The 26732-nt window shown below is 58.3% G+C and overlaps 1 protein-coding gene across 1 annotated transcript in view; it reads right to left on the bottom strand.

Moving 5' to 3' along the window:
- LOC149125310 (transcription factor RelB-like) overlaps positions 1–26501 on the bottom strand; it is a 63451-nt gene extending 36950 nt beyond the window's left edge. The window contains exon 1 of the mRNA XM_089336781.1: positions 26465–26501. Within this exon, the coding sequence (XP_089192907.1) occupies positions 26465–26501 (37 nt within the window). The remainder of the gene's footprint in view (positions 1–26464) is intronic.
- Positions 26502–26732: the final 231 nt, after the last annotated feature.

Genomic DNA, 26732 nt, shown 5'->3' on the forward strand with positions numbered 1-26732 from the left:
TGAACGTTTGGGGCCATATTTCACATGCCCTCTTCCATTTGAGGCCTCACATTACTCTTCTCAAAGGTAATATAATATCGATTTTTGCCCTCCATCTGGATTCCTTCATTCCTTCCATTAGATTCTATAATACTCAATCACATTTATTTTCTTTAGTTTTCTTCTTAAAGAAGTAAAAACTGATATTGAAGTCAACTGTGTTTATTGATGAAACCTTTAAAAAGAGGCTGGTACTTAGTTAAAAGTCAATAAATAATTACTTCCAAATTAATATTTTGTTCACTTTTGAGAAAACATTTTAAGATTTTTTAGCTTTTAACAGATTCAATATAGTTCACAGAAAAAACTAAGAATATAACAATTTTGCAATTATAAATGTTTTATGATTTTTGCATCCTACTTTCTTCTATCCCATTATTTACCATAGTCCCCCAAATATGAGAGTACTTCCAAAAGTTCATGGAAAATGGAATTAAAAGATGTTTATTTTGATGCAAAAAACTTTTGAAATTCCTACACTGAGAGTTCATAAGTTAGTGTGAAATGCATTTTTAAGAAAACTGTGTACTCTGAAACCATGGAATAATGAATTTCAAATTTTTTGCTCCAAAATGGACTTGTTTTTTAATTCCATTTTTCATGAACACTTGAATTTCCCTTGTATAGTAAATATTTAGTAAACACTGGACTAATTGAAATATTGCATTTCTCCAATACACGACAGTTTTATCAATCTCATCTCAGATTCCATATTATTGTTAGAAAATAAATGAATAAAATTAAGATTAGCTTTTACTGAAGCCTATCACAAAAATTTAGCCCCAACTTGTAGATCTGGGGACATTTGCGAATCAATTGTACCTTCATATACTGTTGCCTATTCTTGAACCCAAGTAGTTAGAGAATTCTTGTTATGAATTTGACATTTTAGCTAATATTATATACTGCCTAATTTCATTAGGGAGAGATTTGGTCTGAAGAGATCACTTTTTTACGATCAATATAAGAAAGAGAAAATATAAACCAAATGTTAGGACTTCTAACCAATCATATATATTGGCTAGGGATATAATATCTCTGAGAAGAAAGCTGATTACTTAAGACATTTCAAGTAACAAGGAGCAAAGCATTAAGCCCACAGGGCTGGAAGAATGTCCAAATCTGTTTCATATTGATATTTTGTCTTTATAGAATTCTACAATATATAAGTCCAAACATAAAATATATGCCACAAATATATTAAAGATAATTATTTGCAATAGGAGAAATAGCCGTCTGAATTAATTTTCAACAAGACTCAACATGGTATCTTAGGATTTCATCAATGCATTTGAATATTTGTTAAAGGCTTTCATATTAGATAAATGTATAACAGTAAGATCATATATTCAAGACGTATTTCTAATGAAAACTTAGGAAACCTGAGATCTATACCACAATACTAATAGTGTAAATTAAATGTTATGCTCAAAAAAATCACTCTCATTTCCCAAGGATATGTAGAAAGTAAAGCTTTAAAATGAAGTAGAATACAAAATGGGAATTAAAAGATTAAAAGTTAAGAAGTAAAACAAGAGGAGTGCCTTGTGCAGGCTAGTGATAACGTGTACTGTTTGAGGAGCATGGTTACCTCAATTCTCTATAACAGGTCTTTGTAAAAGTAAAGTTAAAAAAAAGAGAGAACTCAATGCCAACTGATGACCTAGTTATGAATTTTTTTAAAGTATGTGGTATAGAAAAATATATTGGGTGAAATTTAATTTACATACTATTTTGGAACAAGTTTCATGTTGTAACACAAGGCACATTGCTGCCTTGCCTTTCATATTGAAGTAATTTCTTCTCTTTAGTAAAACAGACAATATGCATTCATAGACACACTCTAGTGTTAATCTCAATAATGCATACAATTTCTCATTTAGCTGCTGATTGAACCCTCAGCAGCTCTAAGAAAATTCACTAGGCTGGGACACACAGATGGAAAGGAGTGAGAGAGATTCTTACCCTAGCTTATCATATAATAAAAGTTAGATAACCTGGTGCAGATACATATAAGCTCTATGTGTGGGTATTTAAAGGTTCTCTTCCAATGACCTTAGGACAGCAACACATTAGCTGATGATAGTGACAGTGGTAACCATGTTTATAGTATAGCAGTAAAACAATCATAATCCCAACGATAGGTTTGGGAGTGGACTAACCTCAGGCCCCCAAGGTCTGACAACTGTACAGTAAATCCTCAGGTAGATCTATCAGCACAATGATGACAGGAGCTTATGTAAGACCGAGCCAAGGTTTCCTCTGGGCTTGCATCCAACAGCCAGAATTATGGAGAAACTATGCTGTTGGCAATTAAATTCTAATTCAATAATTATTTTAGTAAAGGGTTAAAGTCAATGTTGGTCTTTCCATACTTCAGTTCTCTATTTTCAGAATCTATCAATTTGAAAAAAAAAAAAAGGCAACAACATACAACTCTAATGCCCTTAGCAGATGGATCTGTGTTATTGCAGAACAGGGACCTGGAAAGTCTCCATACACCAAGCTATAAATATTCCTCTGACATTTATTATCCTCACATGAGTTCAGGTGCTTAAATACTTGGACTGAAGTCATGTTTGTAGCAGGGAAAGAAAGTATATCTTTAAGCATACCTTGTCGCTGGCTAAATTATTAACAGACAAAGATGGAGGGTAAGTGCTGGAGCAAGGGAGTCTCCCACTTAAGAGAGGTCATGGAACCTTTAAGTCAAATTAGTTGAAGTTTAGATTCACTTGTAGTACAAATTCCCAAACATCTTACTTCAGACAATTTGATGGATCACATCCCAGAAACTCCCCACCAACCCCCAACTTTCCAAGTATGTACCTACTAATGTAGTGCTCCGTAGTCTGCAGTCTTGATTTTGAGTCTTAGCACTACCAGCTGCATAAGATTGTAAATTCAAACACCTATGAACCTCAATTCACATTGCATAAGGGAAGTGTGGGATTATGTAAACCAGGAGATAATAGCCCTTGTAAAATCCTTCCAATAAAATAAAATCAAGCTAAAGGTGCCAGCGTGGATTAATCACCCCTCTTTATTTAGTACTGTGGATTCCACGAGTGCAGTTATTTTCTGGAGAGAGAGTATTGAGTAGAGTTGTTCTTAACTGTGGAATTCTAAATTCCCATGGGGATGATTACTTGGATCCTGGAATAGATTCTGGAAGAAAAAAATCTATACATGAAAAATGGATATTGCATAATGAAGTCTTGGAGTTGGATACACACACACACACAATCTATACATGAAAAATGGATACTGCATAACAAAGTCTTGTAGTTGGATACACACACACACACACACACACACACACACACACACATACATCCATCCATGAAACTATTCCTAACTTTTGCTCAGAGGACCCAGGATTGTATGAAGTTGAAGGCCCACAGGCCTCTTCATTCATCCTGTCCTGCCCCAGCATGAATGACCCCATTGTGGCTGTCAAAACAGCTGATCCAGTAAAATGCTAAACAGGACATCCACAGTACCTGGAACTGGGCAACACATTTTAAAGCACCATTGTTTAAATTACACTGTCCAAAGAAGAATGAGGGCTTTGAGAGCAGTGTGATATAATTATTTTCAAAGAATTTTATATTTCTCTTTTTTTTGAAGTGGAGTATCAATAAGGCATTATAATGCTAAGTTCATAGGCTCAGGAGGCAGATTATTTTTCTTTAAATTCTGATTCTTTCACTTAGACTTAGTAGATGTGTGAGCTTGGACAAGTTATTTAACCCTTCTATGTTTCAGGTTCATCACTGGGAAAAGGGAAAAATAATAATATGCACCTTACAGTATTGCTATGAAGGTTAAATGAGTTAATAATTAAGTACTTAGCACAATATTTATACATACAAGAAGTAAAGATGCTATCAGTGCTTGACCAATAAAGAATGAAATAATTTTAGTAGTTGAATATCTGTAGCATTAAGTATAAATAGGCTTTCAATAGAGATTTAAAGGTACCCAATGTTTCTTCACTTAAGGATCCATGGGAAAATTCCAACAAATCCTTCAAATATATGGCATTACATGTGAGTTTGTGTATATGCTAAATTTGGGGGGAGAGGGTTAATAGCTATTCTTTATGTTTACAAAGAATAGCATGTGCTTCAGGAAGAGTAGCCACTGAGAATAAAGCTAACACCAACAGATAAAAGTTTGAGGGAGGTTTATTCTGGTTTGTAGGTAACGAGATCCCTCTTAGATTGTAAGATCAAAGCCTGATGGGTCATCTTGGAAACATCAGGCCTTCAGTCTGTATGCTCGCGTTGGCTCACCCCACCCGCTATGGCCACGCCGACTGTCCACTGTATACAGAGCCAGGTGCTTTGCCATCTGGGCTGAGACGAGGGCAGGGCGAGGGCCCCCAAGACGCCCATGCCCCGATCCCTTGCTGATGGCTCAGGGTGGGCATCTGGGTGGGACCGGGAGCTTCCTCGAGTGTGCATGTGGGCCTGGTGGACACATGGTCATTGCCACAGCGGGGCAGGAGGGGCAGAGGTGAGAGGGGAGCGAGGAGGCAGCGGAGGCAAGAGAGGAGGAAGCAGCCCCGCCCATCCAGGGATCCTGCTCCACTAAGCCCACCTGGGACAGAGCCCCCTGCCTTGACAAGTCCATCAGGGACAGAGCCCCCTGCCCTATGAAGCCCACCTAAGACAGAGCTCCCTGCCCTGCTAAGCCCACCTGGGACAGAGCCCCCTGAAATGCTAAGGCTACCTGGGACAGAGCCGCCTACCCTTCCTAAGCCCACATGAGACAGAGCATCCAGCCCCAAAGCCCACCTGGGACAGAACCTCATGTCCCCAGAAGCCCACCTGGGACAGAGCCCCCTACCCCCCTATGCCTACCTGGGACAGAACCCCCTGCCCCACTAAGCTCACCTTGGAAAAGCCCCCTGCCCCAAAAAGCCCACCTAAGACAGAAACCTCTGCCCCACTAAGACCATCTAGGACAAGGTCCAATCTGCCCCTACGCCCACCTGGGAAGGAGCCACCAGTCTCCACAAACACCCACCTGGGAAAGAGCCCTTGCCCCCAGAAGCCCACCTGGGACAGAGTCCACTACCTCACTAAGCTCACGTGGGACAGAGCCCCATGCCCCACTAGGGCCACCTGGGACAGAGCCCCTTGCCCTCTGAAATCCACCTGGAATAGAGAACCCTGCCCCCAGAAGCCCACCTGGGACAGAGGCCACTGCAACCCGAAGCCCACCTGGGATAGAGGCCCATGTAGAGCTAAGCCCACCTGGGACAGAAGCCCCTGTCCCACTAAGGCCATCTGGTACAGAGCCCACTGCCCCATTAAGCCCACCTGGGACAGAGCCCCCTGCTCTGCAAAAACCATCTGGGACAGAGTCCCCTGCCCTCCAAAGCACATCTGGGACAGAGCTCCCTCTCCCGCTAAGCTCAACTGGGACAGAGCCTCCTTTGCAGTAAGACAGCTGGGACATAGTACCCTGCCCCACCAAGCCCACCAGGGACAGAACTCCTTGCCCCACGAAGCCCAATTGGAACAGAACCCCCTGCCCCCCTAAGCCCATTTGGGACAGAGCCTCCTGCCCCCCGAAGCCCACCTGGGAGAGAGGCCCCTTCACAGCTAAGCGCACATCAGACAGAAGCCTCTGTCCTGCTAAGGCCACCTGGGACAGAGCCATGTGCCCCCCAAAGCCCACCTGAGACAGAGCCTCCTGCCCCTCTAAGCCTACCTGGGACAGAGCCCCTTACCCCCCGAAGCCCACCTGGGAGAGAGCTCCCTGCCCTGCTAAGCCCAACTGGGACAGAGCCTCCTTCGCATTAAGCCCACCTGGGACAGAGCCCCCTGCCCCGCCAAGCACATCTGGAACAGAGCCTTTTGCCACCTAAGCCCACATGGGACAGAGCCCCCTTTACAACTAAGCCAACCTGGGACTGACCTCCTGTCCCAACAAGCCCAATTGGGTCAGAGCTCCCAGCCACACCAAGCCCACAGGGACAGAGCTACTTGCCCCAAAAAGCCCAATTGGAACAGAGCCCCCTGCCCCCTAAGCCCACTTGGGACAGAGCCTCCTGCCCCCCCTAAGTCCAACTGGAACACAGCCCCCTGACCCCCGAAGACCACCTGAGACAGAGCCTCCTGCCCCACTAAGCCCACCTGGGACAGAGCCACCAGTCTCCACAAACGCCCACCTGGGACAGACACCACTACCTCGCTAAGCCCACCGGGGAGAGAGGCCCCTGCCCCGCTAAGCCCTCCTGGGACAGAGCCCTTGCTCCCTGAATCCCACCTGGAAAAGAGCCCCATACTGCCTGAAGCCCACCTGGGACAGAACTCTCTGCCCCACTAAGCCCACGTGGGACACAGCCCCTGCCCCGCTAAGGCCAACTGGGACAGAGTCACCTGCCGTGCCATGACCATCTGGGACAGAGCCCCCTGCCCTCCAAAGCACACCTGGGACAGAGTTCCCTACCCCGCTAAGCTCAACTGGGACAGAGCCTCCTTCACACTAAGACAGCTGGGACAGAGCCCCCTGCCCCGACAAGCCCATCTAGGACAGAGCCCTTTGCCCCCGAAGCACAACTGGGACAGAGCCTCCTGCTCCCTGAAGCCCACCTGGGTCAGAGCCACCTGCCCTGTCAAGCCCACGTTGGATAGAGGTCACTGCCCCCCAAAGCCCACTTGTGAAAAGCCCCCTGTCCCAATAAGCCCACCTGGGACAGAGACCCCTGCCGCACTAAGACCACCTAGGACAAGGTCCACTGAGCCCCTACGTCCACCTGGGACAGAGCACTCAGTCTCCTGCAAAGCCCATTGGGACAGAGACCCTGCCCCCAGAAGCCCATCTAGGACAGAGCCCACTGCCCCACTAAGCCCACCTGGGAGACAGGCCCCTGCCCTGCTAAGCCCTCCTGGTATAGAGCCCCTTCCCCCCTGAAGCCCACCTGGGAAAGAGCCCCCTGCCCCATTAAGCCCACATGGGACAGAGACCACTGCTGCGCTAAGGCCACCTGGGACAGAGCCCCTTGCCCCTGAAGCCTACCTGGGATACAGCACCCTGCTGGACGAAGCCCACCTAGGACAGAGCCCCTGCACCCAAAGCTCACCGAGGACAGAGTCCCCTGCGCCCCAAAGACCACCGGGGGCAGAGCACCCTGCTCCCCGAAGTCCACCTGGGACCGAGCACCCGGCCCCCCGATGCACACCTGGGACAGAACCCTGCATCCCGAAACCCACCTTGGACAGAGCCCCTTGACCTCCAAAGCCTACCTGCGACCGAGCCTCTTGCCCCACTAAGCCCACCAAAGACAGTGTACGCAGCTTCCCGAAGCCCACTTGGGAAAGAGCTCCCTGGCCCCTGTAGCCCACCTGGGACAGAGCCCCCTGCCCCACTAAGCCCACCTGGGACAGAGCCCCTTAACCCCTAAAGCCCACCTGGGACAGAGCCCCCTGTCCCCCGAATCCTACCTGGGACAGATCCCCCTGTCCCCCTAAGCCCAACTGGGACAGAGTCCCTTGCCTCACCAAGCCCACCTGGGACAGAGCTCCCTGCCCTGCCAAGCCCTCCTGGGACAGAGAAACCTGCCCCCGCTAAGCCCACCTGGGACAGAGGCCCATGCCCCGCTAAGCCCACCTGGGACAGAGCCTCCTGCCCCACTAAGCCCACCTGGGAAAGAACCACCTGATCTGCCAAGACCATCTGGGACAGAGCCCCCTGCCCTCCGAGGCTCACGTGGGACAGAGCTCCCTAACCTGCTAAGCCCAACTGGGACAGAGCCTCCTTTGCATGAAGACAGCTGGGACAGAGCCCCCTGCCCCGCCAACCCCATCTGGGACAGAGCACTTTGCCCCCTAAGCCAACCTGGGACAGAGCCCCCTGCCCCCTTTAGCCCACCTGTGACAGAACCCCTAGCTCTGCCAAAACCACCTGGGACAGAGCCCACTGCCCCCCGATGTCCACCTGGGACAGGGCCCCTGCCCCCTAAGCCCACTTGGGAAAGAGCCTCCTGCCCCACGAGGCCCACCTCAGAGAGAACCTCGTGCCCCACTAAGCCCACCTGGGACAGAGCCCCCTGCCCTGCCAAGCACACGAGGTACAGAGCCCACTGCCCCTCGAAGCCCACCAAGGACAGAGCCCCTGACCCCGAAGCCCACCTGGGTCTAGATTCCTGGATCCCTAAGCAAACCTGGGACAGAGCCTCCTGCCCCCGACACCCACAAGAAACCAGAGCCCCCTGCCCCGTTAAGCCCACCTGGGACAGAGGCCCCTGCCAAGCCAAGCATACCTGGGACAGAGACCCTGCCCCTCGAAGCCCACCTGGGACAGAGCCCCTGACGCTGATGTCCACCTGGGTCAGACTCCTGGCTCCTGAAGCAAACTTGGGACAGAGGCCCCTGCCTCCCAAAGCCCACCAGCAATGGAGCCCACTGCCCCGTTAAGCCCACCTGGGACAGAGGCTCCTGCTCCCATAAGACCACCTGGGACAGAGCCCCCTGCCCCCAGAAGCCCACCTGGGACAGATCTCACGGCCTCACTAAGCCCACCTGGGACAGAGGCCCCTGCCCCTCTAAGCCCACCTGGGACAGAGGCCCCTGCCCCTCTAAGCCCAGCTGGGACAGAGCCCCCTGCCCCTCTAAGCCCAGCTGGGACAGAGCCTCCTGGCCCTGAAGCCCAACTGGGACAGAGCCACCTGCCCCACCAAGCCCACCTGGGACACAGCCAACTGTCCCCATAAGTCGACCTGGAACAGAGTCTCCTGCTATGCTCACCCCATCTGGGACAGAGCCCCCTGCCCCCTGGAACCCACTTGGGACAGAGCCTCCTGCCCCACTAAGCCCACCTGGGACACAGACCCCTGCCCACCAAGCCCACCTGGAACAGAGCCCCCCGCACCGCTAATCCCACCTGGGACAGAGCTCCCTGCCCTGCCAAACCCACCAGGGATAGAGCCACCTGCCCTCCTAAGGCCACCTTGGACAGATTCCCCTGCCGCCCGAATTCCACCGAGAACAAAGCCCCCTGCTCCCCAAAGCACAAATGGGACAGAGCTCCCTGTCACCGAAGCCAACCTGGCATATAGCCCCCTCCCACACTAAGCCCACCTGGGACAGAGCAACTAGCCCCCCGAAGCCCACATGGGTCAGAGCACCCTGACCCCTAAGCACACCTGGGACAGAGCCCCCTGACCCCTGAAGCCCACTGGGTACAGAGTCCACAGGTCTCCGAAGCTCACCTGGGACACAGCCTTCTGCTCCACTATGTCAACTGGGACAAAACCTCAGCTCCATTAAGCCCACCTCGGACACAGCCCCCTGCTCCCTGAAGCTGACCTGGGACAAAGCTCACGGACTCACTAAGCCCACTTGGGACAGAGGCCACTGCCGTGCTAAGCCCACCTGGAACACAGCCCCCTGCCCACCAAGCCCAACTGGGACAGAGCCCCCTGCCCCACTAAGCTCACCGAGGTCAGAGCCCCTGCACCCAGAAGCCTACCTGGGACAGAGACCCCTCCCCTGAAACACACCTCAGACAGAGTCCCTTGCCCCCTGAAGCCCACCTGGGACAGAGCCCCTATCACCCCGAATCCCACCTGGGACAGAGCCCCCTGCCCTGCCAAGCCAACTTTGGACAGAGCCTCCTGTCCCATTAAGCCCACCTGGGACAGAGCCCCCTGGCCCCTTAAGCCCACCGGGGACAAAGCCCCAAGGCCCACCAAAACCATCTGGGACAGAGCCCACTGCCCCCTGAAGTCCACCTGGGACAGGGCCCCTGCCCCCTAAATCCACTTGGGAAAGAGCCTCCTGCCCATGAAGCCCACCTCGGAGAGAACCTCGTGCCCCACTAAGCCCACCTGGGACACAGCCCCTGACCCCGAAGCCCACCTGGGTCTAGACTCCTGGCTCCTGAAGCAAACGTGGGTCAGAGCCCCCTGCCCCCCGAAGTCCACAAGTAACCAGAGCCCCCTGCCCCGTTAAGCCCACCTGGGACAGAGTCCCCTGCCCTGCTAAGGCCACCAAAGACAGAGCCACCTACCTCACTGAGCCCATCTGGGACAGAGCCCGCGGCCCCACCAAGCCCACCTGGGACAGAGCCTCCTGCCTCCGAAGCCCACCTAGGAGAGAGCCCCCTGCCACCTGAAGCCCACCTGGGACAGAGCCCCCTGCCCCGCTAAGCAAACTTCGGACAAAGCCTCCTGCCCTACTAAGCACACCTAGGACACAGCCCCCTGCCAAGCCAAGCCCACATGGGACAGAATCCCCTGCCATACTAAGCCCACCTGGGACAGAGCCCACTGCACCCCAAAGAGCACATGGGACAGAGCCCCTGCCCCACCAAGCCCACTGAGACAGAGCACCCTGCCCCTCGAAGCCCATCTGGAAGAGAGCCCCCTGCCCCACTAAGCACAACTGGGACAGAGCCCTCTGTCCCACTAAGCGCACCTGGGACAGAGCCCCCTACCCCACTAAGCCCACCTGGGACAGAGCTCCCTGCCCCGCCAAGCCCACCTGGGACAGAGCCCCAAGCCCTGCCAAGCCAACCTGGGACAGAGCACCCTTCCCTGCTAAGGCCACCTAGGACAGAGCACTTTGCCCCTGAATCAAACCTGGGATAGAGCCCCCTGATGCACGAAGCCCACCTAGGACAGAGCCCCCTGCGCCCCGAAGCCAACCTGGGACAGAGCCCACGGACTCACTAAGCCCACTTGGGACAGAGGCCACTGCCGTGCTAACCCCACCTGGGACAAAGGCCCCTTCCCCGCTAAGGCCACCTGAGACAGAGTCCCCTGCCCCACCTAAGCCCAGCTGGGACAGAACTTCCTGCCCCATTGAGCCCACCTAGGACACAGCCTCCTGGCCTGCCAAGCCCATCTGGGAAAGAGACCCCTGCCCCGCCAAGCCCACCTGGGACAGAGGCACATGCCTGGCTAAGCCCACCTTGGACAGAAGCCCCTGTCCTGCTAAGACCACCTGGGTCAGAGCCCCGTGACCCCTGAAGCACACCTGGGACAGAGCCCTCTGTTCCTATAAGCCCACTTGGGACAGAACCCCATGCCCCCTGAAGCCCACCTGGGACAGAGCCCACTGCTCCCCTAAGCCCACCTGGGAGAGAGGCCCCTGCCCCATTAGGCCCACCTGGGACACAGCCCCCTGCCCCACCAAGCCCATCTGGGAAAGAGTCCCCTGCCCCACCAAGCCCACCTGGGACAGAGGCCCATGCCCCACCAAGCCCACATTGGACAACAGCCCCTGTCCCGCTAAGGCCACCTGGGACAGAGCCTCCTGACACCCGAAGCTCACCTGGGAAAGAGCCCCCTGCCTCACCAAGACCATCTGGGACAGAGCCCCCTGCCATCCGAAGTCTACCTGGGACAGAGTTCCCTGCCCTGCCGTGCCCAACTGGGACAGAGCCTCCTTAGCACTAAGACAGCTGGGACAGAGCCCCCCGCCCCACCAAGCCCATCTTGGACAGAGCATCCTACCCCCCGAACCCACTTGGGAAAGAGCCCAGTGCCCCGCCAAGGTCACTTGGGACAGAGCCCTCTGTACCCACTAATGCCATCTGGGACAGAGCTCCCAGCCCCGCTAAGCCCACCTGGGACAGAACCCCTGCACAACTAAGCCCACCTGGGTCACAGTCCTCTGTCACACTAAGCCCACCTGTGACAGAGCCCCCCGCCCCCGAGTCCAATTGGGACAGAGCCCCCTGCCCCAACGAAGCCCACCTGGGACAGAACTACTTGCCCCATGAAACCCAATTAGAATAGAGCCCCCTGCCCCCCCTAAGCCTACCTGGAACAGAGCCCCATGACCCCTGAAGCCCACCTGGGACAGAGCCCCCTGCCCCCTGAAGCACACCTGGGACAGAGCCCACAGCCTGCAAGCCCACTTGGCACAGAGCCCCCTGCCACCCGAATCCCACCTGGGACAGAGCCCACTGTCCTGCCAAGCCCACCTGGGACAGAAACCCCTGCCCTGCCAAGCCCACCTGGGACAGAGCACCCTGTCCCCCGAAGCCCACCTGGGAGAGAGGCCCATGCCCCACTAAGCATACCTGGGACAGGGCCCACTACCACTATAAGCCCACCTAGGACAGAGACCCCTCCCCCACCAAGCCCACCTGGGACAGAAGCACCTGTCCCATTAAGGACACCTGGTACAGAGCCAACTCCCCCCCGAAGCCCACCTGGGACAGAGCCTCCTACCCCATTAAGCCCACCTGGGACAGAGCCCCCTGCCTTGACAAGTCCATTGGGGACAGAGCCCCCTGCCCTCCGAACCCCACTTGGGACAGAGCTCCCTGCCCCGCTAAGCCCACCTGGGACAGAGCCCCCTGAAATGCTAAGGCTACCTGGGACAGAGCCACCTACCCCACTAAGCCCAAATGAGACAGAGCCCCCTGCCCCACTATGCCCACCTGGGACAGAGCCCCCTGCCCCAGTAAGCCCAACTGGGACAGATTCCCTTGCCCCATAAGCCCACCTGGGATAGAGCCCCCTGTCCCCGAAGGGCACCTGGGACAGAGCACCCTACCCTGCTAAGGCCACCTAGGACAGAGCACTTTGCATGCCCCACTAAGCCCAAGTAGGATAGAGATCCCTGCCCCCCAAAGCCCACCTGGGAAAACCCCCTGCTCCAACAGGCCCCCCTGGGACAGAGACACCTGCCCCACTAAGACCACCTAGGACAAGGTCCACTGTGACCCTATTCCCACCTGGGACAAAGACACCATTCTCCCCCAATGCCCACCTGGGACAGAGCCTACTACCCCGCTAAGCCCGCCTGGGAGAGAGGCCCCTGCCACACTAAGCCCTCCTGGGACAGAGCCCCTTGCCCCCTGAAGCCCACCTGGGACACAGCCCCCTGCCACCCAAAACCCACCTGGGACAGAACCTCCTGCCCCACTAAGCCCATGTGGGAAGAGCCCCATGCCCTGTTAAGGCCACCTGGGACACAGCTCCCTGCCCCCCAAAGCACTCCTGGGAAAAGCACCCTGCCGCCCAATGCCCACCTCTTACAGAGCCCTCAGCCCCACTAAGCCCACCTGGGACAGAGCCTCTTGCCCACTGAAGCCCACCTGGGACAGAGCCCCCTGCCCCACTAAGCCCATGTAGGATAAAGGTCCCTGCCCCCGAAGCTCACTTGGGAAAAACTCCCTGCCCCAATAAGCTCAACAAGACAGAGGCCCCTGACGCACTAAGACCACCAAGGAAAAGGTCCACTGTGCCCCTATGCCCACCTGGGACAGAGCCCCCAGTCTCCCCCAAAGCGCATCTGGGACAGAGACACTGCCCCAGAAGCCCACCTGGGATAGAGCCCCCTGCCCCCCTAAGCCCACCTGGGATAGAGCCCCCTATCCTCCTAACCCCACTTGGGAAAGAGCCTCCTGTACCACTAAGCCCACCTGAGATACAGTCCCCTGCTGCACGAAGCCCACCTGGGACAGAGCCCCCTGCCCCTCTAAGCCCACCTGGGACAGAGCCCATGCCCCTTGAAGCCCACCGGGGACAGAGTCCCCGATTCCGAATCTGACCTGGGTTAGAGACTCCTGGCTCCCGAAGCAAACCCCGAAACCCAGCAAGAATACAGCCCCCTGTCCCGTTAAGACCACCTGGGACAGAGCCCCCTGCCGCCCAAGCCCACCTGGGACAGAACCCCCTGTCCCACTAAGCTGATGTACGACAGAGGCCCCGCCCCACTAAACTCACTGGGACAGAGACCCCTGCCCCTTAAACCCACCTGAGACAGAGCCCCCTGCCCCCAAAGCCCACCTGGGACAGAGCCCCTAGTCCCCCGAAGCCAACCAGTGACACAGCACCCAGCCACACTAAGCCCACCTGATACAGATCCCGCTGCCCTCCCGAAGCACACCTGGGACAGACCCCCCTGCTCCCTAACCCCACTTGGCACAGAGCCTACTGCCTCCCGAAGCCCACCTGGGACAAAGCCCCTGCCCCGCTAAACCCACCTGGGACAAAGCCCCCTGTCACCCGAATCCCACCTGGGATAGATCCCCATGCCCCCCTATGCCCAACTGGAACAGAGCCTCCTGCCACACTAAGCCCACCTGGGACAGAGCCTCCTGCTGCCCAAAGCCCACCTGGGACAGAACCACCTGTCCCAATAAGCTCACGTACGACAGAGGCCCAAGCCCAGCTAAGCCCTCCTGGGACACAGCCCCTTGTCTCCTGTAGCCCACCTGGGATACAGCCCCCTGCTTCACGAAGCCCACCTAGACAGAGCCCCCTGCCAAACTAATCCCAGCGTGGAAAGAACCCCTGCGCCTTAAACACACATGAGACAGAGCCCCTGCCCCCAAAGCCCACCTGGGACAGAGCCCCTAGTCCCCCAAAGCCCACTTGGGAAAGAGCCCCCTAACCTGCCAAGCCCACCTGGGACAGAGCCCCTGCCCCGATAAGCCCAACAGGGACAGAGCCCCTTATCCCCCAAATCCCATCTGGGATAGATCCCCAGCCCCCCTATGTCCAACTGGGACAGAAACCCCTGCCCCACTAAGCCCACCTGGGACAGAGACCCCTGCTGCCTGAAGCCCACCTGGCATAGAGCCCCTGCTGCACGATGCCCACGGGGGACAGAGCCCCCTGTTCCCCAAAGCCCACCTGGGACCAAGCACCCAGCCCCCTGAAGCACACCTTGGACAGAGCCCCCTACCCCAAGGCCACCTGGGACAGAGCCCCCTGCCCTTTAAACACACCAGAGACAGAGCCCCCTATGCCCAAAGCCCACCTGGGAAAGAGCCCCTAGTCCCCCAAAGCCCACCTGGGCCAGAGCCCCCTTCCCCGCTAAGCACACCTGGGAAAGAGCCCCCTGACCCCCGAAGCCCACCTGGTACAGACCCTCCTGCTCCCTAACCCCCCTTGGGACAGAGCCTTCTGCCTCCTGAAGCCCACCTCGGATAGAAACTCATGCCCCAGTAAGCCCATCTGGCACAGAGCCCCCGGCCACACTAAGCCCACCTGGGACAGAACCTACTGCACCCCAAAGAACACATGGGACAGAGCCCCTGCCCCACCAAGCCCACTGGGACAGAGCCCCCTGAACTCTGAAGCCAACCTGGGACAGAGCCCACTGCCCGCCGAAGCCCACCTGTGACAGAGGACCCTGCCCCCTGAAACCCACCTAGAACAGAGCCAACTGCCCCACTAAGCCCACTTAGGACAGAGCAACCTGACCCCCTAAGCCCACCAGGACAGAGCCATCTGTCCCCCGAAGCCCACTTGAACAGAGCCCCCTGCCCCACCAAGCCCACCTGGGACAGAGGCCCTTGCCCCAATAAGCCCACCTGGGACAGAATCCCTTGCCCCAATAAGCCCACCTAGGACAGAGTCCACTGTCCCCTTATGCCCACCTGGTACAGAGTCCTCTCTCTCCCCCAAAGCCCAGCTGGGACAGAGTTCCTTGCCCCCATAAGCTCACCTGTGACAGAGCCCCCTACCCCCCGAAGCACACCTGGGAAAGTACCATAAGAACACCTAAGCCCACTTGGGACAAGGCCTCCTGTCCCTCTAAGCCCACCTGGGACAGAGCACCATGCCCCGGCAAGCCCACCTGCAACAGTCCCCCTGCCCCTCAAAGCCAACATGGGACAGAGTCCACTGCCCTTCAAAGCCTACCTAGAAAGGATCCCCCTGCCCTCCTAAGCCCACTTGGGACAGAGCCTCCCAACCCACTAAGCCCACCTGGAAGAGAGCCCCCTGCCCCGCAAAGCCCACCTGGGACGGAGCCCCTGCACCGCTAAGCCCAACTGGGACAGAGCCCTGTGCCCCACTAAGGCCACCTATGACAGAGCCCCCACCCCACAAACCCCACGTGTTACAGAACCTCCTGCCTCACTAAGCCCACCTGGGACAGAACAACCTGCCCAGCCAAGTCCACCTGGGACACAGCCCCCTGACTGGCAAGCACGCCTGGGACAGAGCCCCCTGCCCCCTTAAGCCCACCTGGGATAGAGCCCCCTGCCACCGGAAGCACACCTGGGACAGAGCCCCATGCCCCTTGAGGCCCACCTGGGACAGAGCCCCCTGCCGCCTGAAGCGCACTTGGGACATAGACCCCTACCCCTCTAACCCCAGTTGGGAAAGAGCCTCCTGTCCCACTAAGCCCACTTGGGACAAAGCCACCTGCTGTATGAATTCCACCTGGGACAGAGCCCCTGCCCCTTCGAAGCACACCTGGGACAGAGACCACTGCCCACCAAAGCCCACCAGGAACACAGCCCCCTGCCCAGTTAAGCCCACCTGGGACAGAACCACTTACCCGACCAAGCCCACCTTCGACACAGCCCATTGCCCTGCCAAGCCCACCTGGGACAGAGCCTCCTAACCCGACAAGCTCACCTGGGACAGAGCCAACTGACACCCCCGAAGCCCAACTGGGACAGCACCCCTTGCAATGCCAAGCCCACCTGGGATAGAGCCCCCTGCTGCATGAAGCCCACCGGGGACAGAGACCCTTGCTGCCAGAAGCCCACCTGGGACACAGCGCCCTGCAGCACCAAGCCTCCAGGAACAGAGCCCCCTGCTCTCCTAAGCCCACCTGGGACAGATCCCCCTGCTGCCCGAAACCCATCGGGTACAAAACCCCTGCTCCCCGAAGCACACCCGTGACAGAGACCCTGAACCCCAAAGCCCACCTGGGACAGAGCCCCCAGCCCCTGAAACACACCTGAGACAGAGCTCCTTGTCCCACAATGCCCACCTGGGACAGAGCCCCTAGTCCCCCGAAGCCCACCTGGGACAGAGCCCCTGCCCCGATAAGCCCACCTGGGACAGAGCCCCCTAACCTGCCAAGCCCACCTGGGACAGAGCCCCTGCCCTGATAAGCTCACCTGGGACAGAGCCCCCTGTCCCCTGAATCTCATCTGGGACAGATCCCCGGCCCCCCTATACCCAACTGGGACAGAGCCCCCTGCCCCACTAAGCCCACCTGGGACAGAGCCCCCTGCCCCACTAAGCCCACCTGGGACAGAGACCCCTGCTGCCTGAAGCCCACCTGGGACAGAAATCCCTGCTCCACTAAGTCCACGTGGGACAGAGCCCCTTGCCCTCTGAAGCCCACCTGGGATAGAGCCCCCTGCTGCATGAAGCCCATGGAGGACAGAGCCCCCTGCGCCTTAAACACACATGAGACAGAGCCCCTGCCCCCGAAGCCCACCTGGGACAGAGCCCCCCGCCCCGCTAAGCACACCTGGGAAAGAGCCCCCTGACCCCCAAAATCCACCTGAACAGACCCCACATGCTCCCTAACACCTCTTGGGACAGAGCCTTCTGCCTCCTGAAGCCCACCTGGGACAGAGCCCCCTGCCACCCTAAGCCTACCTGGGACAGAACCCACTGCACCCCAAAGAACACATGGGACAGAGCCCCTGCCCCACCAAGCCCACTGGGACAGAGCCCCCTGAACCCCGAAGCCAACCTGGGACAGAGTCCACTGCCCCTGAAGCGCACCTGTGACAGAGGACCCTGCCCCCTAAAACTTACCTAGGACAGAGCCTCCTGTCCCCCTAAGCCCACCTGGGACAGAACCACTTGCCCCCGAAGCCCACCTGGGACAGAGTTCCCTGCCCCCATAAGCTTACCTGGGACATAGCCCACTACTCCTGAAAGCACACCTGGGAAAGAGCCCTATGCCCCCTAAGCCCACCTGGGACTGAGCCCCCTGGCCCCCTAAGCCCGCTTGGGACAAAGCCTCCTGTCCCACTTAGCCCACCTGGGGCAGAACCCCCTGCCACCCGAAGCCCACCTGGGACAGAGCCCCATGCCCCAGCAAGCACACCTGGGACAGAGCACCCTGCACCCCAAAACCCACACGGGACAGAGCCCAGTGCCCTTCGAAGCCCACCTAGAATAGATCCCCCTGCCCCACTATTCCCACTTGGGACAGAGCCTCCTGACCCACTAAGTCCACCTGGGCCAGAACAACCTGCCCAGCCAAGCCCACCTGGGACAGAGCCTTATGCCTCCCGAAGCCCAATTGGAATAGAGCCTCCTGCCCCACCAAGCCCACTGGGACAGAGCCCCCTTCCCCAATAAGCCTACCTAGTACAGAGCACCCTGGTGCACTAAGCCCACGTATGACAGAAACCCTTGCCCCCCGAAGCCCACCTGGGACAGAGTCCCCAGGCCCCATAAGCTTACCTGGGACAGAGTTCCCTGCCACACTAAGCCCACCTAGGACAGAGTCCACTGTCCACTTACGCCCACCTGGGACAGAGTCCCCTGCTCCCATAAGCTCAACTGTGACAGAGCCCCCTACACCCCAAAGCACACCTAGGAAAGAACCCCATGTCCCCTAAGCCCACTTGGGACAAAGCCTCCTGTCCCTCTAAGCCCACCTGGGACAGAGCCACCTGCTAAGCCAAGCCCACCTGGGACAGAGCACCATGCCCCGGCAAGCCCACCTGTGACAGAGCCCCCTGCCCCCCAAAGCCCACGTGGGACAGAGCCCACTGTCTTTCGAAGCCTACCTAGGACAGATCCCCCTGGCCCCCTAAACCCACTGGGACAGAGCCTCCCGACCCACTAAGCCCACCTGGAACAGAGCCCCCTGCCCTGCCAAGCCCACCTGGGACAGAGCCCCCTGCACCGCTAAGCCCAACTGGGACACAGCCCTGTGCCACACTTAGGCAAACTACAACAGAGCCCCCTCCCCCCAAACCCCACTTGTTACAGAACCTCCTGCCCCACAAAGCCCACCTGGGACAGAACAACTTGCCCAGCCAAGTCCACCTGGGACACAGCCCCCTGACTGGCAAGCGAACCTGGGACAGAGGCCCCTGGCGCCCGAAGCCCACTTGGGACATAGCCCTCTACCCCCCTAACGCCACTTGGGAAAGAGCCTCCTGCCCCACTAAGCCCACCTGGGATAGAGCCCCCTGCTGTACGAAGCACACCTGGGACAGAGCCCCTGCCCCTCGAAGTCAACCTGGGACAGAGCCTCTGATCCCGAAGCCCACCTGGGTTAGAAACTCCTGGCTCCCGAAGCACAACTCGGACAGAGACCCCTGACCCCTGAAGCACACCAGGAACACAGCCCCTTGCCCCGTTAAGCCCACCTGGGACAGAACCACCTACTCCGCCAAGCCCACTTTGGACACAGCCCCTTGCCTCGCCAAGCCCACCTGGGACAGAGACTCCTACCCCAACAAGCTCACCTAGGACAAAGCCCTCTTCTGCCCAAAGCCCACCTGGGACAGCACCCCCTGCAATGCCAAGCCCACCTGGTATAGAGCCCCCTGCCCCACTAAGCCACATGGGATAGAGCCACCTGCCACCTGAAGCCCACCTGGGACAGAGTCCCCTGGCCCCGAAGCCCACCTGGAACAGAGCCCCCTGTCGCCCGAAGCCCACCAGGGACATAGCCCCCTGCCCCCGTAACCCCAGTTGGCAAGGAGCCTCCTGCCCCACTAAGCCCACTTGGGACAGAGTCTCCTGTCCCACTAAGCCCACCTGGGATAGAGCCCCCTGCTGTACGAAGCACACCTGGGACAGAGCCCCTGCCCCTCGAAGCCCAATTGGGACAGAGCCCCTGATCCCGAAGCCCACCTGAGTTAGAGACTCCCGGCTCCCAAAGCACACCAGGAACAGAGACACCTGCCCCCCGAAGTCCACTTGGGACAGAGCCTCACGACCCACTAAGCCCACCTGGAAGAGAGCCTCCTGCCCCGCCAAGCCCACCTGGGACAGAGCTCCCTGCACTGCTAAGCCCAACTGGAACAGAGCCCTGTGCCCCACTAAGGCCACCTATGACAGAGCCCCCTGCCTCATAAACCCCACTTGTTACAGAACCTCCTGTCCCACTAAGCCCACCTGGGACAGAACAACCTGCCCAGCAAGTCCACCTGGGACACAGCCCCTGGCCCGGCAAGCACACCTGGGACAGAGCCCCCTGCCCCCCTAAGCCCACCTGGGATAGAACCCCCTGCCACCCGAAGACCACCGGGGACATAGCCCCCTACCCCCCTAACCCCACTTGGGAAAGAGCCTCCTGCCCCAATAAGCCCACTTGGGATAGAGCCTTCTGTCCCACTAAGCCCACCTGGGATAGAGCCCCCTACTGTATGAAGCACACCTGGGACAGAGCCCCTGCCCCTTGAAGCCCACCTGGGACCGAGCCCCTGATCCCGAAGCCCACCTGGGTTAGAGACTCCTGGCTCCCGAAGCACACCTCGGACAGAGACCCCTGCCCCCGAAGCACACCAGGAACACAGCCCCTTGCCCCGTTAAGCCCACCTGGGACAAAACCACCTACCCCGCCAAGCCCACCAGGGGCACAGCCCCTTGCCCCGCCAAGCCCACTGGGACAGAGCCTCTTACCTTGACAAGCTCACCTGGGACAGAGCCCCCTGCTGCCGAAGCCCACCTGGGACAGAGCCAACTACCTCGATAAGCTCACCTGGGACAGAGCCCCATGCAACGCCAAGCACACATGGGATAGAGCACCCAGCACCCCCAAGCCCACCTGGGATAGAGCCCCCTGCTGTACAAAGCCCACCTGAGACAGAGCCCCCTCCCCACCGAGGCCTACCTGAGACAGAGTCCCCTGCCCATTGAAGCACACCTGGGACAGAGCCCCTGCCCCTCGAAGCCCACCTGACAGAGCTCCTGATCCCGAAGCCCACCTGGGTTAGAGACTCCTGGCTCCTGATGCACACCTGGGACAGAGAACCCTGCTCCCCGAAGCCCACCAGGAACACAGTCCCCTGCCTCCTTAAGCCCACCTAGGACAGATCCACCTACCCCACCAAGCCCACCTTGGACACAGCCCCTTGCACCGCCAAGCCCACCTGGGATAGAACTACCTACCCCACCAAGCCTACCTTGGACACAGCCCCTTGCCTCGCCAAGCCCACCTGGGATAGAGCCCCTTGCTGCCAGAAGCCCAACTGGGACAGAGCCCCCTGCTTCCCGAAGTGCACCTGGGACACAGTGCCCTGCCCCACCAAGCCTCCAGGGACAGAGCCCCCTGCTCTCCTAAGCCCACCTGGGACAGATTCCCCTGCTGCGGAATCCCACCGGGTACAAAACCCCTGCTCCCCGAAGCACATCTGGGACAGAGCACACTGCCACCCGAAGCCCACCTGGGACAGAGCCCCCAGCCCCTGAAACACACCTGAGACAGAGCCCCTTGTCCCCCAAAGCCCACCTGGGACAGTGCCCCCTAACCTGCCAAGCCCACCTGGGACAGAGCCCCTGCCCTGATAAGCTCACCTGGGACAGAGCCCCTGTCCCCCGAATTAAATCTGGGACAGATCCCCGGCCCCCCTATGCCCAACAGGGACAGAGCCCCCTGCCCCACTAAGCACACCTGGGACAGAGACCCATGCTGCCTGAAGCCACCCTGGGACAGAAACCCCTGCCCCGCTAAGCCCATGTGGGACAGAGCCCCCTGCCCTCTGAAGCCCACCTGGGATAGAGTCCCCTGCTGCACGAAGCCCACCGGGGACAGAGCCCCCTGTTCCCCGAAGCTCACCTGGGACCAATCACCCGGCCCCCCGAAGCACACCTTGGACAGAGCCCTCTACCCCCCCAAAGCCCACCTGGGACAGAGCCCCCTGACCATTAAACACACCTGAGACAGAGCCCCTTGGCCCCAAAGCCCACCAGGGACAGAGCCCCTAGTCCCCTGAACCCACCTTGGACAGCGCCCCCTGCCACATTAAGCCCACCTGGGACAGAACCCACTGCACCCCAAAGACCACATGGGACAGTGCCCCCTGACCCCCGAAGCCAACCTGGGACAGAGTCCACTGCCCTCCGAAGCCCACCTGTGACAGAGGACCCTGCCCCCTGAAACCCACCTAGAACAGAGCCAACTGTCCCCCAAAGCCCACCTGGGACAGAGCTCCCTGACCCCCAAAGCTCACTTGGACAGAGCACCCTGCCCCGCCAAGCCCACCTGGGACAGAGCCCTCTATCCTCCTCAGCCCACATGGGAAAGAGCTCCCTGTCCGGCTAAGCCCACCTGGGACAGAGCACCCTGCCCCACTAAGCCCACTTGGGACACAGCCTCCTGTCCCCCTAAGCCCACCTGGGAGAGAACCACTTGCCCCCGAAGCAAACTGAGGACAGAGTTCCCTGTCCCCCTATGCCCACTTGGGACAGAGCCTCCTGTCCCCCTAGCTAACCTGGGATAGAACCACTTGTCCCCAGAAGCCCATCTAGGACATATTCCCCTGCCCCCATAAGCTTACCTGGAACATAGCCCACTATACCCAAAGCGCACGTCAGAAAGAGCCCTAGGCTCCATAAGCCCACCTGGGACAGAGTCCCCAGGCCCCATAAGCTTACCTGGGACATAGCCCACTATCCTCCGAGGCACACCTGGGAAAGAGCCCTATGCCCCCTAAGCCCACCTAGGACATAGTCCCCTGCCCCCACAAGCTCAACTGTGACAGAGCCCCCTACCCCCGAAAGCACACCTAGGAAAGAACCCCATGTCCCCTAAGCCCACTTGGGACAAAGCCTCCTGTCCCTCTAAGCCCACCTGGGACAGAGCCACCTGCTAAGCCAAGCCCACCTGGGACAGAGCACCATGCCCCGGCAAGCCCACCTGTCCCCCAAAGCCCACGTGGGACAGAGCCCACTGTCTTTCGAAGCCTACCTAGGACAGATCCCCCTGGCCCCCTAAACCCACTTGGGACAGAGCCTCCCAACCCACTAAGCCCACCTGGAACAGAGCCCCCTGCCCCGCCAAGCCCACCTGGACAGAGCCCCCTGCACCGCTAAGCCCAACTGGGACAGAGCCCTGTGCCCTACTTAGGCCACCTATGACAGAGCCCCCTGCCTCCCAAACCCCACTTGTTACAAAACCTCCTGCCCCGCCAAGCCCACCTGGACAGAGCCCCCTGCACCGCTAAGCCCAACTGGGACAAAGCCCTGTGCCCTACTTAGGCCACTTATGACAGAGCCCCCTGCCTCCCAAACCCCACTTGTTACAAAACCTCCTGCCCCACTAAGCCCACCTGGGACAGAACAAATGCCCAGCCAAGACCACATGAGACACAGCCCACTGCCTGGCAAGCGCACCTGGTACAGAGCCCCCTACTGCCCGAAGCCCACCTGGGATAGAGCACACTGCCACCTGAAGCCAACCTGGGACAGAGCCCCATGCCCCCTGAGGCCCACCTGGGACAGAGCCCCCTGCCCCCCTAAGCCCACCTGGAACAGAGCCCCCTGCTGCCCGAAGCCCACCAGGGACATAGCCCCCTACCCCCCTAACCCCACTTGGCAAGGAGCCCCCTGCCCCACTAAGCCCACTTGGGACAGAGCCCCCGGCTGTACGAGGCCCACCTGGGACAGAACCCATGCCCCTCGAAGCCCAACTGGGTTAGAAACTCCTGGCTCCGGGGCACACCTCGGTCAGAGAACCCTGACCCCGAAGCCCACCAGGAACACAACCTCCTGCCCCGTTAAGCCCACCTGGGACAGAACCACATACTCTGCGAAGCCCACCTTGGACACAGCCCCTTGCCCTGCCAAGCCCACCTGGGACAGAGCCTCCTACCTCAACAAGCTCACCTAGGACAGAGGCCCCTGCTGCCCGAAGCCCACCTGGGCAGAGCCACCTATCCCCAGAAGCCCAACTGGGACAGCAACCCTGCAACGTAGAGCCCACCTGCGATAGAGCCCCCTGCTCCCCTATAAGCCCACCTGGGATAGAGCACCCTGCCACCTGAAGCCCACCTGGGACAGAGCCCCCTGCCCCCCAAGGCCCACCTGGGATAGAGCCCCTGCCCCCCTAAGCCCACCTGGGACAGAGACCCTTGTCCCCGAAGCCCACCTGGAACAGAGCCCCCTGCTGCCCGAAGCCCACCTGGGAAATAGACCCCTACCCCCCTAGCCCCACTTGGACAAGAGCCTCCTGCCCCACTAAGCCCACTTGGCAAAGAGCCTCCTGTCCCACCAAGCCCACCTGGGATAGAGCCCCCTGCTGTACGAAGCACACCTGGGACAGAGCCCCTGCCCCTCAAAGCCAACCTGGGACAGAGCCCCTGATCCCGAACGCGGCCCACCTGGGTTAGACTCCCAGCTCCCGAAGCACACCTGGGAAAGAGACCCCTGCCCCCCAAAGTCAACTTGGGACAAAGTTTCATGACCCACTAAGCCCACCTGGAACAGAGCCCCCTGCCCTGCCAATCCACCTGGGACAGAGCCCCCTGTACCGCTAAGCCCAACTGGAACAGAGCCCTGTGCCCCACTTAGGCCACCTATGACAGAGCCCCCTGCCTCATAAACCCCACTTGTTACAGAGCCTCCTGTCCCACTAAGCCCACCTGGGATAGAGCCCCCTGCTGTACGAAGCCCACCTGGGACAGAACCCATGCCCCTCGAAGCCAACCTGGGACAGAGCCCCTGATCCCGAAGCCCACCTGGGTTAGAGACTCCCAGCTCCTGAAGCACAACTCGGACAGAGACCCCTGACCCCCGAAGCCCACCAGGAACACAGCCCCCTGCCCCGTTAAGCCCACCTGGGACAGAACCACCTACCCCACCAAGTCCACCTTGGACACAGCCCCTTGCCCTGCCAAGCCCACCTGGGACAGAGACTCCTACCCCGACAAGCTCACCTGGGACAGAGCCCCCTGTCCCCCGAATCAAATCTGGGACAGATCCACTGCCCCCCATGCCCAACAGGGACAGAGCCCCCTGCCCCACTAAACCCACCTGGGACAGAGACCCATGCGGCCTTAAGCCACCCTGGGACAGAAACCCCTGCCCCACTAAGCCCACGTGGGACAGAGCCCCCTGTCCTCTGAAGCCCACCTGGGATAGAGCCCCCTGTGCCGCCAAGCCCAGCTGAGATAGACTCCTGACCTGCTAAGCCCACCTGGGACAGAGGCCCCTGCCCCGCTAAGCCCACATGGGACAGAGCCCGTTGCCCCCTGAAGCCCACCTGGTAATGAGCCCCCTGCCACCCGAAACCAACCTGGGACACAGCCCCTTACCCCACCAACCCACCTGGGACACAGCCCCCTGCCCCACTTGGACACTTGGGACTGAGCCCCTTGCCCCTGAAGCCCACCTAGGACATAGCTCCCTGTCCCCGGAAACCCACATGGGACCGAGCCCCCTGCACCACTAAGCCCACCTGGGACAGAGTCCCCTGCCCCGCTAAGCTCACCTGGTGTAGAGCCACTTACCCTACAAAGCACACCTAGGACAGAGCCCGCTGGCTCCCAAAGTCCACTTGGGAAAAGCTTCCTGTCCCACTAAGCCCACCTGGACAGAGACTCCTGTCCCACCAAGCCAGCTTAATACAGAGCCCCCTGCCCCACTAAGCCCACCTGGGATTGAGCCCCCTGCCACACTAAGCCCACCTGGTACAGAGCCTCTTGCACTCCAAAGCCCACTTGGGACAGAGCCCCCTGCCCCACCAAGCCTATCTTGGACAGAGATCCTGCCCTGCTAGGCCACCTGGGACAGAGCCCCTGCCCCCCGAATCACACCTGCGACAGAGTCCCCTGCCCCCCAAACACAACTTGGGACACAGCCTCCTGCCCCACTAAGCCCACCTGGGACAGATCCCCTGCCCCACCAAGCCCACCTGAGACACAGTCCCCTGCCCCCCTAAGCCCACGTGGGACACAGCCCCTGCCCCCCTAAGCCCACCTAGGACAGATCCCCCCTGCCCCCTAAGCCCACCTAGGACAGATCCCCCCTGCCCCCTATGCCCACCTGTGCTGCTGCTCTATCAGCTGCACTTTGAAATCCCTGAATGCAGCCCCTGCACTTGTTTGCCTGTGGCGTTCCCTAGGGAGCCGGTGCCCTTGTCCACACCCAGGCCCCTCCCTGGACTCACTTTCCCAGACTCCCTGTAGCTAGGAGTCACCATGAGACAAGTTCCCACCAGTGGGACAAAGCCGAGCCTGCCGGGGATTCTGAGGAACACGTTACTGTCTCCACAGAAGAAGCTAGGGCAGGGTTTGTCGCAGAGGGAGGAGCCTCTACTCGGGAAGTCCTCACAGGTTCAAGTCCCTGCTGCTCCACTTCTGATCCTGCTCCTTGCCAAAGGCCTGGGAAGGAGTGGATGACGGCCCCAGTGCCCGGACCCCTGTACTCACACTGGAGACCCGGATGGAACCCCTGCACCCACACGGGAGACCCGGATGGAACCCCTGCACCCACACGGGAGACCCGGATGGAACCCCTGCACCCACACGGGAGACCGGGATGGAGCCCCTGCACCCACATGGGAGACCTGTATGGGGCTCCTGTCACCCACACTGGAGACCCGCCTGGCCCAGCCCTGGCTCTTGCAGCCATTTGCACAGTGAACCCGCAGACAGATCTCTCTCTCTTTCTCCCTCCCTCTCCCTCATTCTGCTTCTTAAAGAACTAAGTATTTCTAGGAACCGGCCAGTGCCTGTGTGTCCGTCCCTGCGCATGGGCCCCGGGACAGTGGCTGCCACTCACTCTTGTCGTAGACGGGCTCGGAGAGCACGGGGTCCATGTGGTGTATCTTCCCCTGCTAGTCCCGGTAGGAGGCCTGGAAGCAGATCCTCACCACGTTCATGTCCACCTCCTGGTGATTCTTCAGGGACCCAGCTGTGCACAGACACAGGGAAGGGGTGGGGATGGAAAATTCTCCTCTCTCTTTGTCTCTCTGCCTTTCAAATAAACAAAATAGCACATGAAAATTTAGCCATCAATTACAATCTACCAAGAGAACTGGGACATACAT

This window comes from Oryctolagus cuniculus, chromosome 7 (genome assembly GCF_051225735.1).
Source record: "Oryctolagus cuniculus isolate XC-2025 breed Fujian yellow rabbit chromosome 7, ASM5122573v1, whole genome shotgun sequence".
NCBI classification, from domain to species: domain Eukaryota; kingdom Metazoa; phylum Chordata; class Mammalia; order Lagomorpha; family Leporidae; genus Oryctolagus; species Oryctolagus cuniculus.